This window comes from Podarcis muralis, chromosome 9 (assembly GCF_964188315.1).
Source record: "Podarcis muralis chromosome 9, rPodMur119.hap1.1, whole genome shotgun sequence".
Classification (NCBI taxonomy): domain Eukaryota; kingdom Metazoa; phylum Chordata; class Lepidosauria; order Squamata; family Lacertidae; genus Podarcis; species Podarcis muralis.
Window position 1 is genome coordinate 45,488,502 of NC_135663.1, and position 16,464 is coordinate 45,504,965.

Below are 16,464 nucleotides of genomic sequence, written 5' to 3' on the forward strand. Positions count from 1 at the left end.
GTTCTAGGCCAGGCATAGGCAAACTCGGCCCTCCAGATGTTTTGGAACTACAACTCCCATCATCCTTGACCACTGGTCCTGTTAGCTAGGGATGATGGGAGTTGTAGTCCCAAAACATCTGGAGAGCTGAGTTTGCCTATGCCTGTTCTAGGCCCTAGATCCCATCACACACTAGAGCACAAGAGCACACTAATGCTAAAAATGAACGAAATGAACGAAAACTAGTATGCAAAAGACACCAGGCTGTCAACACTTACTTCAAGACCTCTGGAGATACAAGAAGAAATTAAACAATACTAATCTAAGCTTCTAAGTGGAAATTGCATCAGCAGAGAGGAAGTGTCAAAATTCATCTTTCTTACATGCTCTTCCCAAGCTCTCCTCTCCCTTTCGTATGCTTCTTTTCTCTTCCGTTCTAGCTGTTCTTTCAGGACTGCAGCCCGGGCATTTGCTTGTGCCTTGTAATGTGACCAAAAAAGAGAGCAACTTTTCAGCAAGGGGCACTCTGCGTTCTAAAGACCAGTGCATGTACAATATGTTGCACCAGCAATTACTTACGTGGCTCTTCTTGAAGTCTACATTAGAAAACCCCATATACACTTTTGCTCAATAATTTCCAGACTTTACAGAAAACACATTTCAGGATCAATGCGATACCCTCCATCACGGTTGCAGCTTCGTATAGCGCTACAAGACAGTAGCTGGAGAGGCACAGAAAGATGAGGAGGAGCTACAGCAGCACCAGGCAAGGAATACTGAACATGCTCCTGAAGGTTCCCAATGGCAACTGATGAGATGCAGCAGGCATGGCAAGGGCCATGTGCACCAATGTGGCCAGCACCAATGGTCCCTGCACTGTTCCCCATCTCACTTCACTTCCTGGCCCTACACCATAAATGTTCCTGCGTTGATCTTCCATGAAAAAAATTCTCAAAATGTGATGGAACTTGCCATCCATTGTGATACTCAGCAAGGTCTTAATGCTAGTATGTGCAGAACAGTGTACGAAACAGCTCTATTGGCTGTTCTGTTTTCACCCACCCTTTTTTTTGTAAATCAACGCAGCAAGTTCTCCTCTACCACTCTTTCACCATTACCTTTAGCGCTTCAATTTTCTTACGCCTTAGCTCTGCTTCTTCATCTATTTCTTGTACAGGAGAACCACAAGCTTCATTCTGTAAAACAGTTATTCTCAAATTTATATACTTAGCAGACTAGTAACAGAAGAGAACACTGCAAGCTATACCAATAATTTTTTAAATCTCATAAGTTTCATTAAATTTTATGCAGGGAGCTCTTGAGGCTATATATTATAGTTTCATAGTCTTGACAGGATTTAGAAGCATGATAATGCATACAATTTTGAGAGGATTTCCTTTGGAAATTCCTAATAATTTAACCCCAGGGAAATGTGACCTAACCGGAATTTTGGTACACTTTCCAAAAATGCTCGCAAATATTCCAGTAAATTAAAATTAGTCATATCAGAGTCTTTACAACTCCCAGTTCTGAAGTCTAATATAATCATTTATGTTCTATGCATATGTATGGAGTCTTTTTCCTTTTTTTGTGGGGGGGGGGGTCTTTTTCCATTTTCATAACTGAAACAAAATGAGAAGCAAGAATCTTAGGGTGGAATTACAAGATGCCCTGCAATATGGTATTCATTTAAAAACTTGCCACGAGACAACTATAACCAGTGGGGAGCCATATGGACTGAGCGCTGCAGGATCAAAAAGAGCCAATCTTTAGTAGCCTGGCCACATGTTGCATCAACTCTTAGAACTCCGTCTCAAATTTCCAAGCAGCCACATGAGCATTTGAACACTTGGCTCACTGATAAGGGCCATAACTGAGTAAAGCAAATGCTTTGCATGCAGCCATGGAGGCATAAAGCCTTTCCTTGAAGAGCTGGACATCAAGAAGATTGCCACCTCGACATCAGAATCAGTGGAGCTCCACTTGTCAAGCTCAGAATAAACAATTCAGTTTCATCTAACAAAGCAGAAAACAAGGCGAACGGAGCTATAATAAAATGCCTTCATGGTTAGAATCCTTGCCTTTTCTCCACGAAGTTTAGCTTTAATTTGCTGGCGTTCGTTGAAGTTTTGAAGTCTAATTTGCCTTAGTCTTGCCAAGTATTCCTGAAGGAACATAAAATTTTAAAAAAGTGTCAGAGGAAAGTTGCAGCAATACATAACTTAAACAATGTATGTCAATTTCACAGAGTGGGAAATTAATGGAACAACTTCTTATGGAAGAGTATCAACGCTATACTTCTAAGTGATTTCAGCAGACCCATCGCTGGTGGCCTAGGAGTTGTGGAGGAGAGCTATTAAAAGACAATGAGGGCAAATTCTGTTTTAAGGGAATAGGAATGATTCACTTTTCGTGACAAACTTATGTGACAGGTATGTTAATTCATCTATGGGACAACTCTAGGAGTTGCAAGTTGAAACTAATTAGAATGCCAAGGAGGGGCCTTTCCTCTGATTATACATGACAACCCATGCAGAAAAAATGAGGCAGGAAAGGGTTCTATATGTGCAATGAAGGCAGAAAACATGCAGGAAGCATACCTCTTCCTCCTTGTTTCTGGCTTTCCTTCCTCTTGAAGAAATGGGCCTGCCTCCATAGATAGCTGTCAGGTTTTGCAGGGTGCCCTGTTCACCATTTAATGTATTAAATTCAAGACCGGTTGGGGCCACCACATTATCTAACCTTATATTTATCAACATCTACTATTTTTTCTCTCAATGAATGGCTAAGATAAAGCAAAAATACACTCTGCGTTATTTAATTACCCAAGCTTCACTTTTCTTGTTTCTTTGTATCTCATATTTTAGACTGTGCCTTTAAGACTGTAACATCTGTTCAGTTTAGAACTTTGGCATGCACTGTTGGAACTTCACTGCCACAATGAATTATTAGTGTATAATTGCTGTATATTGAGTCAAGTGTCAACACTTTGTTTAAATGAAAACAAAGCTTTATTGCAACATGGTTTAACATGCATGCTTTGGGTTAAATCCCCCTCAGAAACCTTCCAAAAATCTTCAAGCGATTGTGGTGGCATAAATGCATATCGCTGCCCGAGTGGCATATTATAGGTGATAAAGTATTGAAATTTGTTGCTATTGATTTAATATGGTGCACTTGGGTAATTTTGGAAAGGCAATAATTTGTTTAGTCAGTCAAATTCTTACCAATACTACACAGGGGTAATAATCACAGAGGTGATCTCTTCTTTTGCTGTTTCTGCAGAAGGCAGCAAAGATTTGGGTCCTTTGATAGGATAGTTTGATCTAGAGCGAGTAAAGTCTGCTTGATTCCAGAACAAGCTCTGAGCCACACTCCCTGAGTACTAAGCCAGGCAGTCAAGTAGTTCATCCACATGGTGGGAAGACTAAGCAGCAACATTTCTCCCCTTACACCTAATTAAAGTGTAAAATATAACAAACTCCCACTGTTTCTAAAGTGTGGGCTTTTCATATCTGTTTCTGCACAGCTGTTCTGCATCCAAATGGGATGCTGCTTTCAAACTGGCTCATAATTGCATGCAGGTAGATACTGTACTGACTGGTACAAAAACCTGTGTTGCATGCATAGATGATATTGGCTGTAGCGCATAAAAGTTTCCAAGTTGTCAGAGTGCTCCCATTTCTCTCCTATTAATTTACTGATAGCAGCACCTTAAAACCTCTCTAAAATTATCTATTACTCTAGGACCGAGAAGAAAAGCGTGTGAACTTGTCCTAATGTAAGTTATAGGCTTTTTAGATGGAGCTACTGTTTCAAAAATAGATGGGTGGTTCATTCCAGCCTGAAAAACATGACACAGATTTCACTATCAGAGATTGAAGGAAGGCGAACAGGAAAGGTAATGGAAATTCAGGTGACAATTTGCCATGCCATGGCATTTGCTCCTCCTATTTGGGAAATAAAACATTGCTCTATTTCCCTTCATATGGAAATGGGGTTTTGTGGATGTACAGATCACTGCCACCTCCGAGACAGCGTAACTCATATGCTAATAGTAGTTTTCTTTTTTAAAAAAGCAATGGGAAACTCTTTAAGTGTATGCAAACTATAAAAAGGATCATTAAATTCTTCTTTCTACACTAATATTCCTCTGTCTAGCCACACCTCACTCTTTGACCTGCAGAGATTATCAGGAATGTTCTCATTTTATGGTGTAGACACATTTTGTCATGAGTAGAGAAAGTATCTGCCAGCAAATGCTCTAAAGCATGAAGACATGTGTCTGTGACATGGAATGGGTGTGGACCACAGAAGCCACCACCATAATATCAACCAAAACAGATTTCAGGCTACCTTTGGATTTATAATGTCTTGGGGAGAAAAGTCAAAGACTTTTTATAATAATGATTTAAACTTGATTTTCGTATCTGAGTGCCGAACCCCCAAAGTTGGCAACAGATTTGCAGTGAGAAACTCAAAGCATTTTTAATTCAGATTTTGTTGTTGTTTTCCCCATGCCCAAGGTAACATGAATACTTGAGCACAGTGGTTATGCATGGCATGAACCAGAAGGAAAATACAACAATGGCTCAGTTTATGGGAAGGTATTCAAACTGCCAACCTTCTGATCAGCAAGCCCAAGAGGCTCAGTGGTTTAGACCACAGCAACACCCATGTCCTGGCTCAGTTTATATATATAGTAGGAAGCTATGCTTTCCTGGTGCTTAAACAAGTCACAGTAGGTTCTGATCTTTTCAGCTCCCCCATCCTGCTCTCCTTTGCATGTTAGAAGCTAACTGGAAGGTTTCTGGTCACAATTTTGAACAAACCAGGGCTTCCTGTAATGCCTATACTTTGGGAACGGTGGCTTGTTTGTTTCTGCTCTCTTGCACATGAAAAAGGAAGAGGGGAAAGGACATAAGTCTGAGGTTCAGCATGGCTTACTCATAGCCATGATTTTCCATTAAACCTGAAACACGTCAATGAATTTTTCACATGCAAAGCTTCAGTGGCTAAAAGAGCATGTGCTGCATAGCTGAACTTTGAACTGACCAAGTACCTTGGTCACCCCAAAGAGCTGCATACCAAAGTCTATATACGCTGCAAGGGTTTCTCCTCCTGAGAGCAGCTCTCCACCCTACCTGGCAAGCCATCCTTAAATACTGGTGCAACACCAGGAAAAAACTTTTCAGATACAATCCTAGCCTCATTTTCCTAACTGCAAGTTCTACTGAACTCAATGGGACTTGCTTCTGAGCAGACATGGTCAGGATTGCAGCCGTAATCAGGAGGAGGGAGAAATTTCATTGTGCAAATTCTTCTGTTAACTCAAAGATACTTCTTTGGATTGCATGATTTGCAAGCTACTGTCTCATACCACCAGCTCAAATAGAAAATAAGATTCAATATAGATATAGGAAGCAAGTCAACTACTGGGAAGATGCAGAATCTAATTTTTGTGGATTACTTCTAACACAATCCTAAAGTTTAAGAATTACTACTGCCCTGCTGCAGAGATTAATAGATTTTACAAGTTCATGTGGAAGTTAACTGTTAAAAAAATAGAATTCAAATGTTGATACAGTAGGAAAGTAAAATTTCATACCATATGTCCTTCAGCACGAGCTTTGTTTTGCATGGCTTCTCTCTTCCGTTGCCAGAATTCCTCAACTTGTTTAGCTCTTTCTGCGGCTACCCATCCTTTTTGCCTGAGTAAAACATTTTACGAGTTTGATTTACTTGAAAAAAAATATATATATAACCAAGAAGAGGAACTGGAAACTAGTAGGAAAAATATACTGAATTTAAGATTTCAGCAGACTTCAAATAAATGCAGCGACATCATTCAGCACTTTATTGATCCAAGATAAGCACGTAATACAACAGGTGGCTAGCAAGCGACAGTCAAGTACATTTAGAAATATATTCTGCTAACCACTGTACAGGATGGGTCAAGTGTAAGTTTTCTTTCTTGGGCAAGGTCCTAGAGCTGATGGTCATGGATGCTCTTTAGCCAGGCTTTCAGCCTTCTATCATCCCTGACCATTGGGCCGTTCTGGCTGGTGGCAATGGAAGTTGGAGTCCAACATCTAGAGGACATCAGGTTTTCCAACCCTGGTCCTCAAGGAAAAAACACCCTTCCTGCAATTTTCATTTGTCTGAGAGTTTTTAGATTGCAATGAAAGCACACAAATGCCTACCCCAGCCTTCCCCAACCTGGTGCCCTCCGAAGGTTTTAGATTCCCAACTCCCACAAGTCTCAGATGACATGGTTGATAACCATGGATGAGGGGAGTTGCAGTCAAAAACGTCTAGTGACAATGAGGTTGGGAAGGTTTTTCTACCCTCTTGGAACTGCTTTGGAAGACAAATTTAAACAAGAAGCAATCCTGACAGCTTAAAAAGAGGTCTATTTTTGTTTAAGGCTGAAATGTATTTTCCATAATATACTATTTGCATCATAAGCACTGGAAGAGAAATTACAATTATAAAAGACAACAGCGGTATTGCAGCAGAAGTGTACAATAAAATCTTAAATCCATGTTCTTCAAGCCTCATCCTGCCAGTTTCTGTTGCCTGTCATACAGGCAAGCAACTCTAGAGGCCTTAAAAAGGGGCAACCCATGATGTGTGAAGTAAATGTATCATCTTGGACAATAGCCAGATACAACAATGTTGTTGCTATCCAATGGGTCATTGGTCTTCAAATACTGGGCCTTGCCCTAGCGTGGCTCACAACATTACCACCACACAAATATATGGGTAAAACACTGTGAAATGAATCCCCTAATGTTTGGGTTAAAGCTGCGTAATCTGAAAAAAGTTGAAGTTTACTGCTCTGGATTACATAATCTAGGAAATATAAATTGAGGATAATTAGGCACTTTTTTTAATTGGACCCTCCCCTGCAATTGTTATACTGCTTGCACAATATACTTGTGCAAGCTTGTTAACTTATTAAATAGGTAAGCATTTTGGTTCCTAAAGAAATTAGTAATATCATATAACAACTCTCATCTAGATAGGTGGGCAGATGATTATGGTGTATCTAAGACTGTCATTCACACTCTAGTGTTAGTTATTAAACTAAACAGACAGTGACAGAAACCTACACACACAGGACAGATCCACACATCATCAGTCCAACCTGTTTGCATTGGCTTGTCTAGACACCTCCTCCAATCTTTTCATTCTTTTCCTAATTGCATCAGCATCAGGTGAATGATGATGAACTGCAGGCCCATTAGGAACTCCTGCATGAATTCCAGGTGGTCCTCTGTAGATAAATATGCATAGCAATTTTCATTACTTTCATCTAGAATGACTTGCTCTTTGCTTTTTAACGAAGGCAGACATACCTTTCAATAGGTTCTGGACCATGTTTCTCTCTCAATTCAGCATCTCTTCCCTCTGTTACTTTAATATTTTCCTTTTGTTGCTGCATCTGATCAAAAATAGCATGATAGTGTTCATATTGTCCTCGACCAGGCACAGGTAAAGGCACAACAGCTCCTCCGCCTCCAAAAAACGGAGCCTAGGAATTTAAGAATAAGCTCTCATGTTATGATTCCAATGAGAATTGGCAGCACCTGCTCTCCTTAAGGTAATAAAAGTCAGATTTATATATTGTAATTAAGAACCTCTAAACATAAAAGTGACTTCTGTATTACAATATCCGGCTAGTTGGTGATACAAAGTGGCTTTCAGTAATTTCTGACAATTATCTGATTACTATCAGCAACGGAGACCCATACACACTTGTGCATTTATTCCTATCTGCCTTGTGGCTTCCTTTAAAAAATAGAAATGTTACATATTATTTGATGAAGAGTGCCATCTACAGCACTGTTAAGTGTCTCTCTTTTGACCAGAGCATAGGATCTACACATGCATTCATCTCACAGCATGTTCTGATCAACATTGTGCTTTCGTAGGATTGCATCTTCTGCAATGCTTATAGAAACCCACACAAATAAATTCACTGTAACATGAAAAAATGTGCAGCCTTCATCCTTGCAGTTTTGGATTGGACCTAGTTGAAAACTACAACTTAACAAAGGCTAAAAAACAAACACCAGCAAAGGTGGGGGTTTTGGGGGGCGGTTCCCATTGTATCTTATGCTATTTTGCACCCAACACAAAACGTGGTCCTCCAGAATGCCCTATCCAGTCCTCAGGACTCTCCTCGGGCCAACCCCCCCCCCCCCCGCTTTGCCCTCAAGAACGTTTGCCTTGAGAATCTTTGAAGCATTTGTGGCTGCACTGTGATAATGCTTCTTGCCTGCTTAGATGGGAGGGAGGTGTGTGTGTGTGTATATATATATATGACTTTCACATGGCTAGAATGGAACCAACTGTACAAAGATAACAATACTGGGTCCATTGTTCAAGAAGGCGGTTTCTACACGTACTGTAGAGGGAATCTAAACCTTGCTGGATATCTTTGGGAGAAGAAAAGGCTAAAGAGTAAACCCTACACAAATCCGGAGTGGAGTCCCCAAGATTGTTGGATGGTGCCTTGTACGCCTCCTCCTGGCAACTCCAAGCTGGTGCTAAACGTATTGCTCCTTTGGACCGCATCAGTGAGGACGAGAGGAAGGCCTTGTCATCTGAGCAGCCCAGAACCTCCATAAACACTGCCCAGGCTTGTGCCCCAGGGAGGTCACTTTGGTGTTGCTAACACAGCAGTTGGACTTTGCCCCCAGAGGTGCACTCCATTGTCTCTTGAGACAGACGGATGCCAACACCACCTATTGCTCTGCCATTTTTGCCTCTGGTTCTGCCAACCACTGGCATGTAGCCTCTGGAAGATTGCCCACAGAGGAACGCTGCATCAGTCTGAAAAACATTCCCCTCTTCTGGACTAAAGGGTGCTGGTAAGAGCTTGACAAGCACCTACAGATTATTGATAAGGTTAGAAATAAGGAAGAACAGGTGTGTCCGCATATACATTTAACAGCAGCTACCAACCTTGATTTCACCACTTCCACCTGCACTGAGCACATTCCTCCATCCTTGCTCCCTGGCTCTATTTATTCTTTCCATCTGGAAAAGAGGACATGTGTGTGAGAAAACGGGACTCCAAAAATTGATGAATGCTCTGAAGATGAAACTTTAGGGGTAGAAGTGGAAAGTCAAAAGCATTTTACCCTTTCCTTCTCAAGTCTTCTCATCTGCTCAGCCTTGAGGAAACTGATCTGTAGGATGTTTTGAAATGATAACATATTATGCCAACCAACTGCTATGGTAACATATGAGACATATTCCTGCATTCCATCATTCAAAACAGAACAAAAATAGTGACTCTCTTTAATTTACCTGTTCACGCTGTCTTTTGTCTTTCTCAAAAATGTCGTGTCTTTTCTTTTTAGCAGCTTCCTGGAAAATAAATACAGATTCAAACCCTGAGCCATTATTCCCTGAGAATTAGGTCAGGATGGTTAGGACTTCATAGTAAGAGTCATATTCTAGAGGTTTTAATATCTATATATATACACACACACAGAGAGAGAAAGAGATATATAAATAAGGTTAGAGGATATCTAGTGGAAGGAAATAAGGAGGAAAGGTTTGAAGGTTTTGTTTTGTATTTAAAAGTATTTTGCTTATTTTCCTTAGTTTCCATGTCTTTATACCTCAAACATTTTCCTCCTTTCTTCTACTGGTTTCCCTTTCTTCACTGGAGGTGGAGGGGCCTAAATAAAGAGTGAAACTACAAATTAGAAGGAATGCATGTACCATGTGCTGCAGAAGGTAACTGAACATGGAGAATCAATAACGCAGGAATAAACTAAGTTAACTTTGCAAACTTGCTATTAATCTTACAGTTTCGGCCTCTCCATGTGCACTGAGAAATAAAAACCACACTTTGGTCAGTGGATCTTATTGTGGGGAAACTACACTTAGGACTTGATTTGATTTCAGTACCACTGACTCCTTACGTACTGAAGCCTTAATGTATTCTCAGCAGTACAGACAAAAGTGAACACCATTTTTAATCCATTCATTTATCTGATTGCCCAACAGCGTGCCAAAGACAGCAATACTGACACAAGTATTTTGCTGTTTTCAGAGTTATTTTGTTAATAGAAAACAAAACATAAATAAAGCGCATCTCTATTCCTCCTCCCCTGCCACATCATGCCAACTAACTTACACATGGAAGATTGCATGCTATTTTTAATGCCAAGTAAAAGCCAGTTGGTTTCACATCATGCGTGGATCATTTCTAAGTTGCCAAAAGCTACCACTGTTTTAGCATAGAGAAATGAGGACATATAAGGAAAATATTTTACAGACTTCCCAAGTAGAGTGACACTATATCTATCTATCTATCTATCTATCTATCTATCTATCTAATCTATCTATCTATCTATCTTGGTATGCTTATAGATTATTTGATGCAGTCAATTGGTGGCAGAAATTGGCAGGAAGCCCTAAAACAGGGCTTTTGGGAAGGCTGGGCTTGAGCAGCCTAGGATCCATTGGATCCCTAGCCAATCCTGCTGCATCTCACATTGTAAATTAAAAAAAAAAAAGATGAAGTCAACAGTAGATGACACAAATTTTAAAAAGTCAAATAAAACAAACCTGCTCAAGTAAAAAGCAAATGAGATCCTAAATATTTAAGATGGTACACGTACCAGCAGGGTCAGTATAACATCAGAACTTACTCATGAAGACCCACTAGGCTGTGCCACTTTATACAGTACTTTGAAATACCAAATCAACACTTTGATTCCACTGAGTTTTTGAAGCTTGCTTGTTGATATAGCATTTTAGGTTTTCTTTTCAGGAATGTTTACTGGAAAAGTTTACTTGCTGTTATTTTATTATATGGTCTTTGTACACTTTTTACACTGGGTGGAACCAAAACACGCCATAACACCGTCCAGCTGTGTTATGGGCCTTAATGCAGATATAATTGCATGCAGCGATATGTGAGCAGGTCCAAAACTATTCACAGCCAATCTATACCGGAAAGTGGGTGGAAAGGCAACAGATGCCACATTGGATGCCTTGCACCTGAATGCGCATCACAGTGCAATTGCAAAGACTAGTTACATACCGTGTTTCCACTCCTGCAAGGAAATCTATCGGTCGCTGAAACTATGCCCGTGACAAAATGCAGTTAAGGTTTAAAAAACACAAACACCGAAGTCCCAACATATACTTTCTCCACTCCCCTCATCAAAAAGATATACTTGTGCTTCACTGCTGAATACTTTCTCTCACCTGTCGGCATTTAATTGAAGGCTTCTCATAGGGCTTTTTAGCTGCATCCCCAGACTTCTTAAGCATTAAAGGCACTCCATATTTAGCAGCAGGTTTTGTGATTTTTTGAGCTGGTGCAGCAGAGGCTAAGTTTTGTCCTTGAGCTGGTCTCTTTGCTATTCAAGAGAGAACACACACACACACAAAAAGAACTCCTTTACACAACACTGGGATTCTTTAGGAATCTGGCCTAAGACTAAGGAATATTCAAAAATAATTCTCTTCCCATCCAGAGTTAGACATGCTGATATTATTTGGCTTAGGTACAACACACTCCATATAAGACTGAACTGGTTGAATGCTTATTTGAAAAGAGGAAGAGAAGACACAACTTACTTACTTACTTATGACAAAGATTGATAACCTTTTATATTCTTTCTTTCAAGTCTACCTGTTCCCAACCTGGCCATGTGCCAAAAGCAATCTTCATCTACATACCTGGCAAAAGGAATAGTTTATTATCTTAACTCAAAATGCTCTGGCTATAAGCTACATATTTGGAACTGATTTTGAAGCAATATTGTAATGTTTCAAACTAATTACTTGTAATGTAAGTTAACAATAAGCAAGTTTTATAACTTGAGAAATTTCCCTTTAATACTGTACTGCTATCGTGCACAAAAGCTGATCTGTGAAAACACATTTCAAAACCAAGTTTCTAGATGAAGATTCCTTTCCTTATGCATAGGCTATCTTGGATGAATAAAAATGAATTCTAAATTAGGGGCTCTAAACATCATGAATATTCTGCATTGGCTACTGTCACCCGATACTCTGTTTAGAGATCAGGTCAATGATGTATTGGAATCAACTAAAATGCACCTAAGAGGATTTTTTTCATATATTACCTGGTCCAGCATGAGGTCCAAACTTCTGAAATACTTTATGGCTAAATTCTTCTGCAATAAGCTAAAAGAATAATTTTATGTTAGAGAGTAACACAGAAGAAGAAGAAGAGTTTGGATTTGATATCCCGCTTTATCACTACCCGAAGGAGTCTCAAAGCGGCTAACAATCTCCTTTCCCTTCCTCCCCCATAACAAACACTCTGTGAGGTGAGTGGGGCTGAGAGACTTCAAAGAATGTATTGCAGTATTTTAATATTTTTTTGGAAACCGTCCAGAGTGGCTGGGGAAACCCAGCCAGATGGGTGGGGTATAAATATTATTATTATTATTATTATTATTATTATTATGAAGTGTGACTGGCCCAAGGTCACCCAGCAGCTGCATGTGGAGGAGCGGAGACGCGAACCCAGTTCATCAGATTACGAGTCTACCGCTCTTAACCACTACACCACACTGGCTCTCAGAGTCTAACAGTTACTGAATGACCAATAAATTGAATAAATGTTTCCATAAACATTTGTTCCAAAAATACAGTGGTACCTCAGGTTACAAACATTTTGGGTTACAGACTCCGCTAACCCAGAAGTAGTACCTCGGGTTAAGAACTTTACCTCAGGATGAGAACAGAAATCGCAGGCCAGTGGGAGGCCCCATTAGCTAAAGTGGTACCTCAGGTTAAGAACTGTTTCAGGTTAAGAACGGACCTCCGGAACAAATTAAGTTCGGAACCAGAGGTACCACTGTAGAAGAGTATATACAGAGATAGCTTGTACCCTAACGTGGATGTTCATACCTTTTTAAAAAGCTGTTTACTAGTTATGAACCTGAACAAACTCATGGGAAGTTCTTAAGAAGAAATATATAAAGCTCATTCCCCTTTTCCCAAAGACAAAGTATATACATGTTAAGTTATTACATGTTGGATATGGATTGCAATCTTTATAACGTTTCATCACATAAGTGGCCATGAACACACAAGCAGCACACAACATTTCAATGAGCCAAGAAAGGTCGTATGTCTGAACCCTCCATGGAAGCTCTCCATGTGCCTTGAGGAGGGGACCCCGTTAAGCTTTGACTTAAGATATTTTATGCTTTAAAAAATGTACCTAATTAGAGAGGTATTTAAGTATTATCAAAAAATATTGTTCAAGTATGCTTTAGCATGCTCTATTCAAGTTACTTACACATATGACTAGGACTCTAATCTCAAAGTCTTATCTAAAATGTTGAGGCCCTCTTTTATGTCAGGGCTGGGGAACATTCTCTCATGGGCAAACTTCCAGAGGTGTATGTGGGAAAAGGGTGCGACCAGACACACACAACTATTCAGGCAAGCAAGGGATAATGTCACTGTTAATGGATACATTCCAGCGAGGTAAAAAATCACTAGACACAGAGCAGGACCTGTGAGGGGTGTGACTGCAGTGGGAAGATGGCATGGGCAAAGTCTCAAGGGCATGATAGAGAGGTGTGAATTTGACCCCGGGGCCTGAGGTTCCCCATCCCTCCCTGTATAAGTAAACTACTTTATTTATGTATAAGTATCTTAAATAATTAGGGACGCGGGTGGCGCTGTGGGTTAAACCACAGAGCCTAGGACTTGCCGATCAGAAGGTCGGCGGTTCGAATCCCCGTGACGGGGTGAGCTCCTGTTGCTCGGTCCCTGCTCCTGCCAACCTAGCAGTTCGAAAGTACGTCAAAGTGCAAGTAGTTAAATAGGTACTGCTCCGGCGGGAAGGTAAACGGTGTTTCCGTGCGCTGCTCTGGTTTCACCAGAAGCGGCTTAGTCATGCTGGCCACATGACCTGGAAGCTGTACGCCGGCTCCCTCGGCCAATAAAGCGAGATGAGCGCCACAACCCCAGAGTCGGTCATGACTGGACCTAATAGTCAGGGGTCCCTTTACCTTTTTATCTTAAATAATTAAAGTCTGAATTTGAATATATATATATATATATATACACACACACACTGCTGTAAAGTGGCATTTCAGTGTTCTTATTCTATAGAAGGATAATCATAAAAACACAATAGTACCTAATTTGCTAAGATACATATATATATTGCACATAACCGAAAGACTTCTTAATTAACAGAAGCAACACATTTATGATGGGCTTCTTAAAACTTATTGCACAGTAGATCATTTGTAACAATAGGTCCAAGTACATACCTGGGGTGTTAGAAATTTTTCAATACGCTTAGCTATAAAAATTTTCTCCAATATGGAGTTGACTGATGGCCTATCCCTAGGATTTCTTTTAAATAACTGTGAAATCAGACTCCGGAGGTCATGGGAATAATGCACAGAAACAGGAGGAAATGATCCGGAAATTATCTTGAGTACCAGATTTTTCATATTTCCAGCTTCAAACTGTAGAGATAAATGCAATTTGTATGTATTAGACAGTACTAATGCCACAGCAAAACAGCAAAAGAAGACAACTGAATTTCTTAACGCTACAAAAATCAAAATTACTTTAATATGCATTTTCGGTGCTCTAGAAAATATTCTCAATTTGCTTTTAGTCTTGCATTTTATCCATAAAGATTTTCCATATTGTTTTCCCACTGCCCTCTTACCTTAAAGCCAAAATTGCAACCAGTACTTTTTTTCTTAAAAAAATGTTTAGGGGTACTCTCATTTTCCTACTCATATTGAAATACTGCCCCTCAATGAGGCCAAACCTAGATTCACAAAATGTTTAGGGGTATACGTACCTCTGCGTCTCCCCAGAAAAAAAGCACTGGTCAAAACCCATTGGGTTCAATGGTGGGTGTGACTGCCAAAGTCATTTCCCCCAGAATCCCACCCTCTTTCCATTATTTTTTTTAAAATTGCCACACATGTAAAGCTGAATGCATACATGTTAAATGTGTGCAAGCTGTGGGCTTACTGTAATTGCTCTAAGGCTGAAGTTTGGAGGAGTGAAATTTTCTCCCTTTTAAAAATCCCATCAACAATGTGGTACGTTATCCAAGCAAGCCAACAGCTGTATTTGGGGTTTTGACTTGTGTCACATGCTGTTCCTTTAAATCTTATCATGGGCATGCAATTATCTATTACTGTAGTTCAATTCTCTCCTACCAACCCCTCCACGTAACTACAAAAAGTATACAATCAGCAAAACACAAGTGATTTTGATGTCAAAATACCTAAACTAAAAATATTGCATTTTCTGGGCATTGGAAAAAAGAGTTTCGTTTATAAAGTATTTAGAAATATTGACTTACTGCATGTTTCAGTGTGCACATTTCATAGAGAACACAACCAAGAGCCCATATGTCACTAAAGAAACAAGACACAGAACATTAGTTTGCACAGACCCCTAGATGATCAATAGTCTAGCTCAGGCATAGGCAAATTCGGCCCTCCAGATGTTTTGAGACTACAATTCCCATCATCCCTGATCACTGGTCCTGTTAGCTAGGGATCATGGGAGTTGTAGGCCAAAAACATCCGGAGGGCCGAGTTTGCCTATGCCTGGTCTAGGTTGTCCTTGAAACTTGGGTTGGCTTGTATTACTTTCAGTCACCTTATTAAGTTCAGCTATGCCTATATACATATGTACATTTCAGCTGGGGCAACTTCTGCCATTCAAATGGTTATCCAAGCTTCTACAGTAACGTAAATTGCAATGGCTGAAATTCTGTTCACTTGTGCAACATGCACCAACTAAGCAACAATGTGGACCTTATCAGCCTGCTTATAGCTTTTTGTTCTGCTGGTTCCTTAGAAAAGATGACTTTCTCATCCATCATTTGCCCTTTTCTCTGGGCCAGGTGCAAAGTTAAGGTAGGTCGTTTATGGAAGTGTAATTGGGTACGCACTTCCATAAATGAGCAAACTGTCATTTATGACCAAAGGATACCAAATTGTCAAATTATTATTATATTATTTTTGCTATATGGAAGACATTTAGATTTCCCACTTCTGGTTCACATCTTGGACTGGCCTTGGGATCAAAGCATATCAGTCTGGCCTAGGATAGCTATTACTCTTAACAGCCAGAAGGAAGTGATAATGGGTAAGGGATATTTTTGGCCCAGCAGGCCAATCCTTTATCTCTCCCTAACACCATGAGTCAATTCTGACAGGGGGGGTGGGACCACCCGCCTATCAGTAACCTGATGTCATCATTGTGCACCTGTCAGTGTTGACCAGTGGGGATGGGAATCTGCTTTGCCAGTGTTCCCTGCAAGGAATGTGTTGGCAAATCAGCACCCAGCAGGACTGAACCCTCTGCTCACCAGCTAGTGGAGAGCGCAATACTGCTGGCCACAGCAATCTGCTTCACCAGCACATTCCCTACATGGAATAGATACTCTGCATTGCTCTCAGTTATGCAAGTGCCTCG

The 16,464-nt window shown here is 40.3% G+C and overlaps 1 protein-coding gene across 8 annotated transcripts in view; it reads right to left on the reverse strand.

The window, feature by feature from the left end:
* The window catches only part of NEK1 (NIMA related kinase 1), a 40,212-nt gene that overhangs the window by 17,241 nt on the left and 6,507 nt on the right, over positions 1 to 16,464 (reverse strand). For 5 of the 8 annotated variants that reach the window (XR_013394231.1, XM_028743193.2, XM_028743192.2 and 2 more), the window contains exons 8-22: positions 15,341 to 15,395; positions 14,280 to 14,480; positions 12,105 to 12,165; positions 11,218 to 11,372; positions 9,618 to 9,677; positions 9,301 to 9,360; positions 9,132 to 9,179; positions 8,953 to 9,027; positions 7,341 to 7,516; positions 7,130 to 7,258; positions 5,588 to 5,690; positions 2,580 to 2,663; positions 2,061 to 2,144; positions 1,098 to 1,175; positions 363 to 458 (exon numbers count right to left, since the gene is read on the reverse strand). Coding sequence is in view for 7 of the 8 variants with exons in the window: in XM_028743193.2 (XP_028599026.2) it covers positions 363 to 458; positions 1,098 to 1,175; positions 2,061 to 2,144; positions 2,580 to 2,663; positions 5,588 to 5,690; positions 7,130 to 7,258; positions 7,341 to 7,516; positions 8,953 to 9,027; positions 9,132 to 9,179; positions 9,301 to 9,360; positions 9,618 to 9,677; positions 11,218 to 11,372; positions 12,105 to 12,165; positions 14,280 to 14,480; positions 15,341 to 15,395 (1,465 nt within the window). In the remaining variant the exon portion in view is untranslated. The remainder of the gene's footprint in view (positions 1 to 362; positions 459 to 1,097; positions 1,176 to 2,060; positions 2,145 to 2,579; positions 2,664 to 5,587; positions 5,691 to 7,129; positions 7,259 to 7,340; positions 7,517 to 8,952; positions 9,028 to 9,131; positions 9,180 to 9,300; positions 9,361 to 9,617; positions 9,678 to 11,217; positions 11,373 to 12,104; positions 12,166 to 14,279; positions 14,481 to 15,340; positions 15,396 to 16,464) is intronic. The other 3 variants (XM_077934165.1, XM_077934164.1, XM_028743195.2) reach the window with 3 other exon arrangements.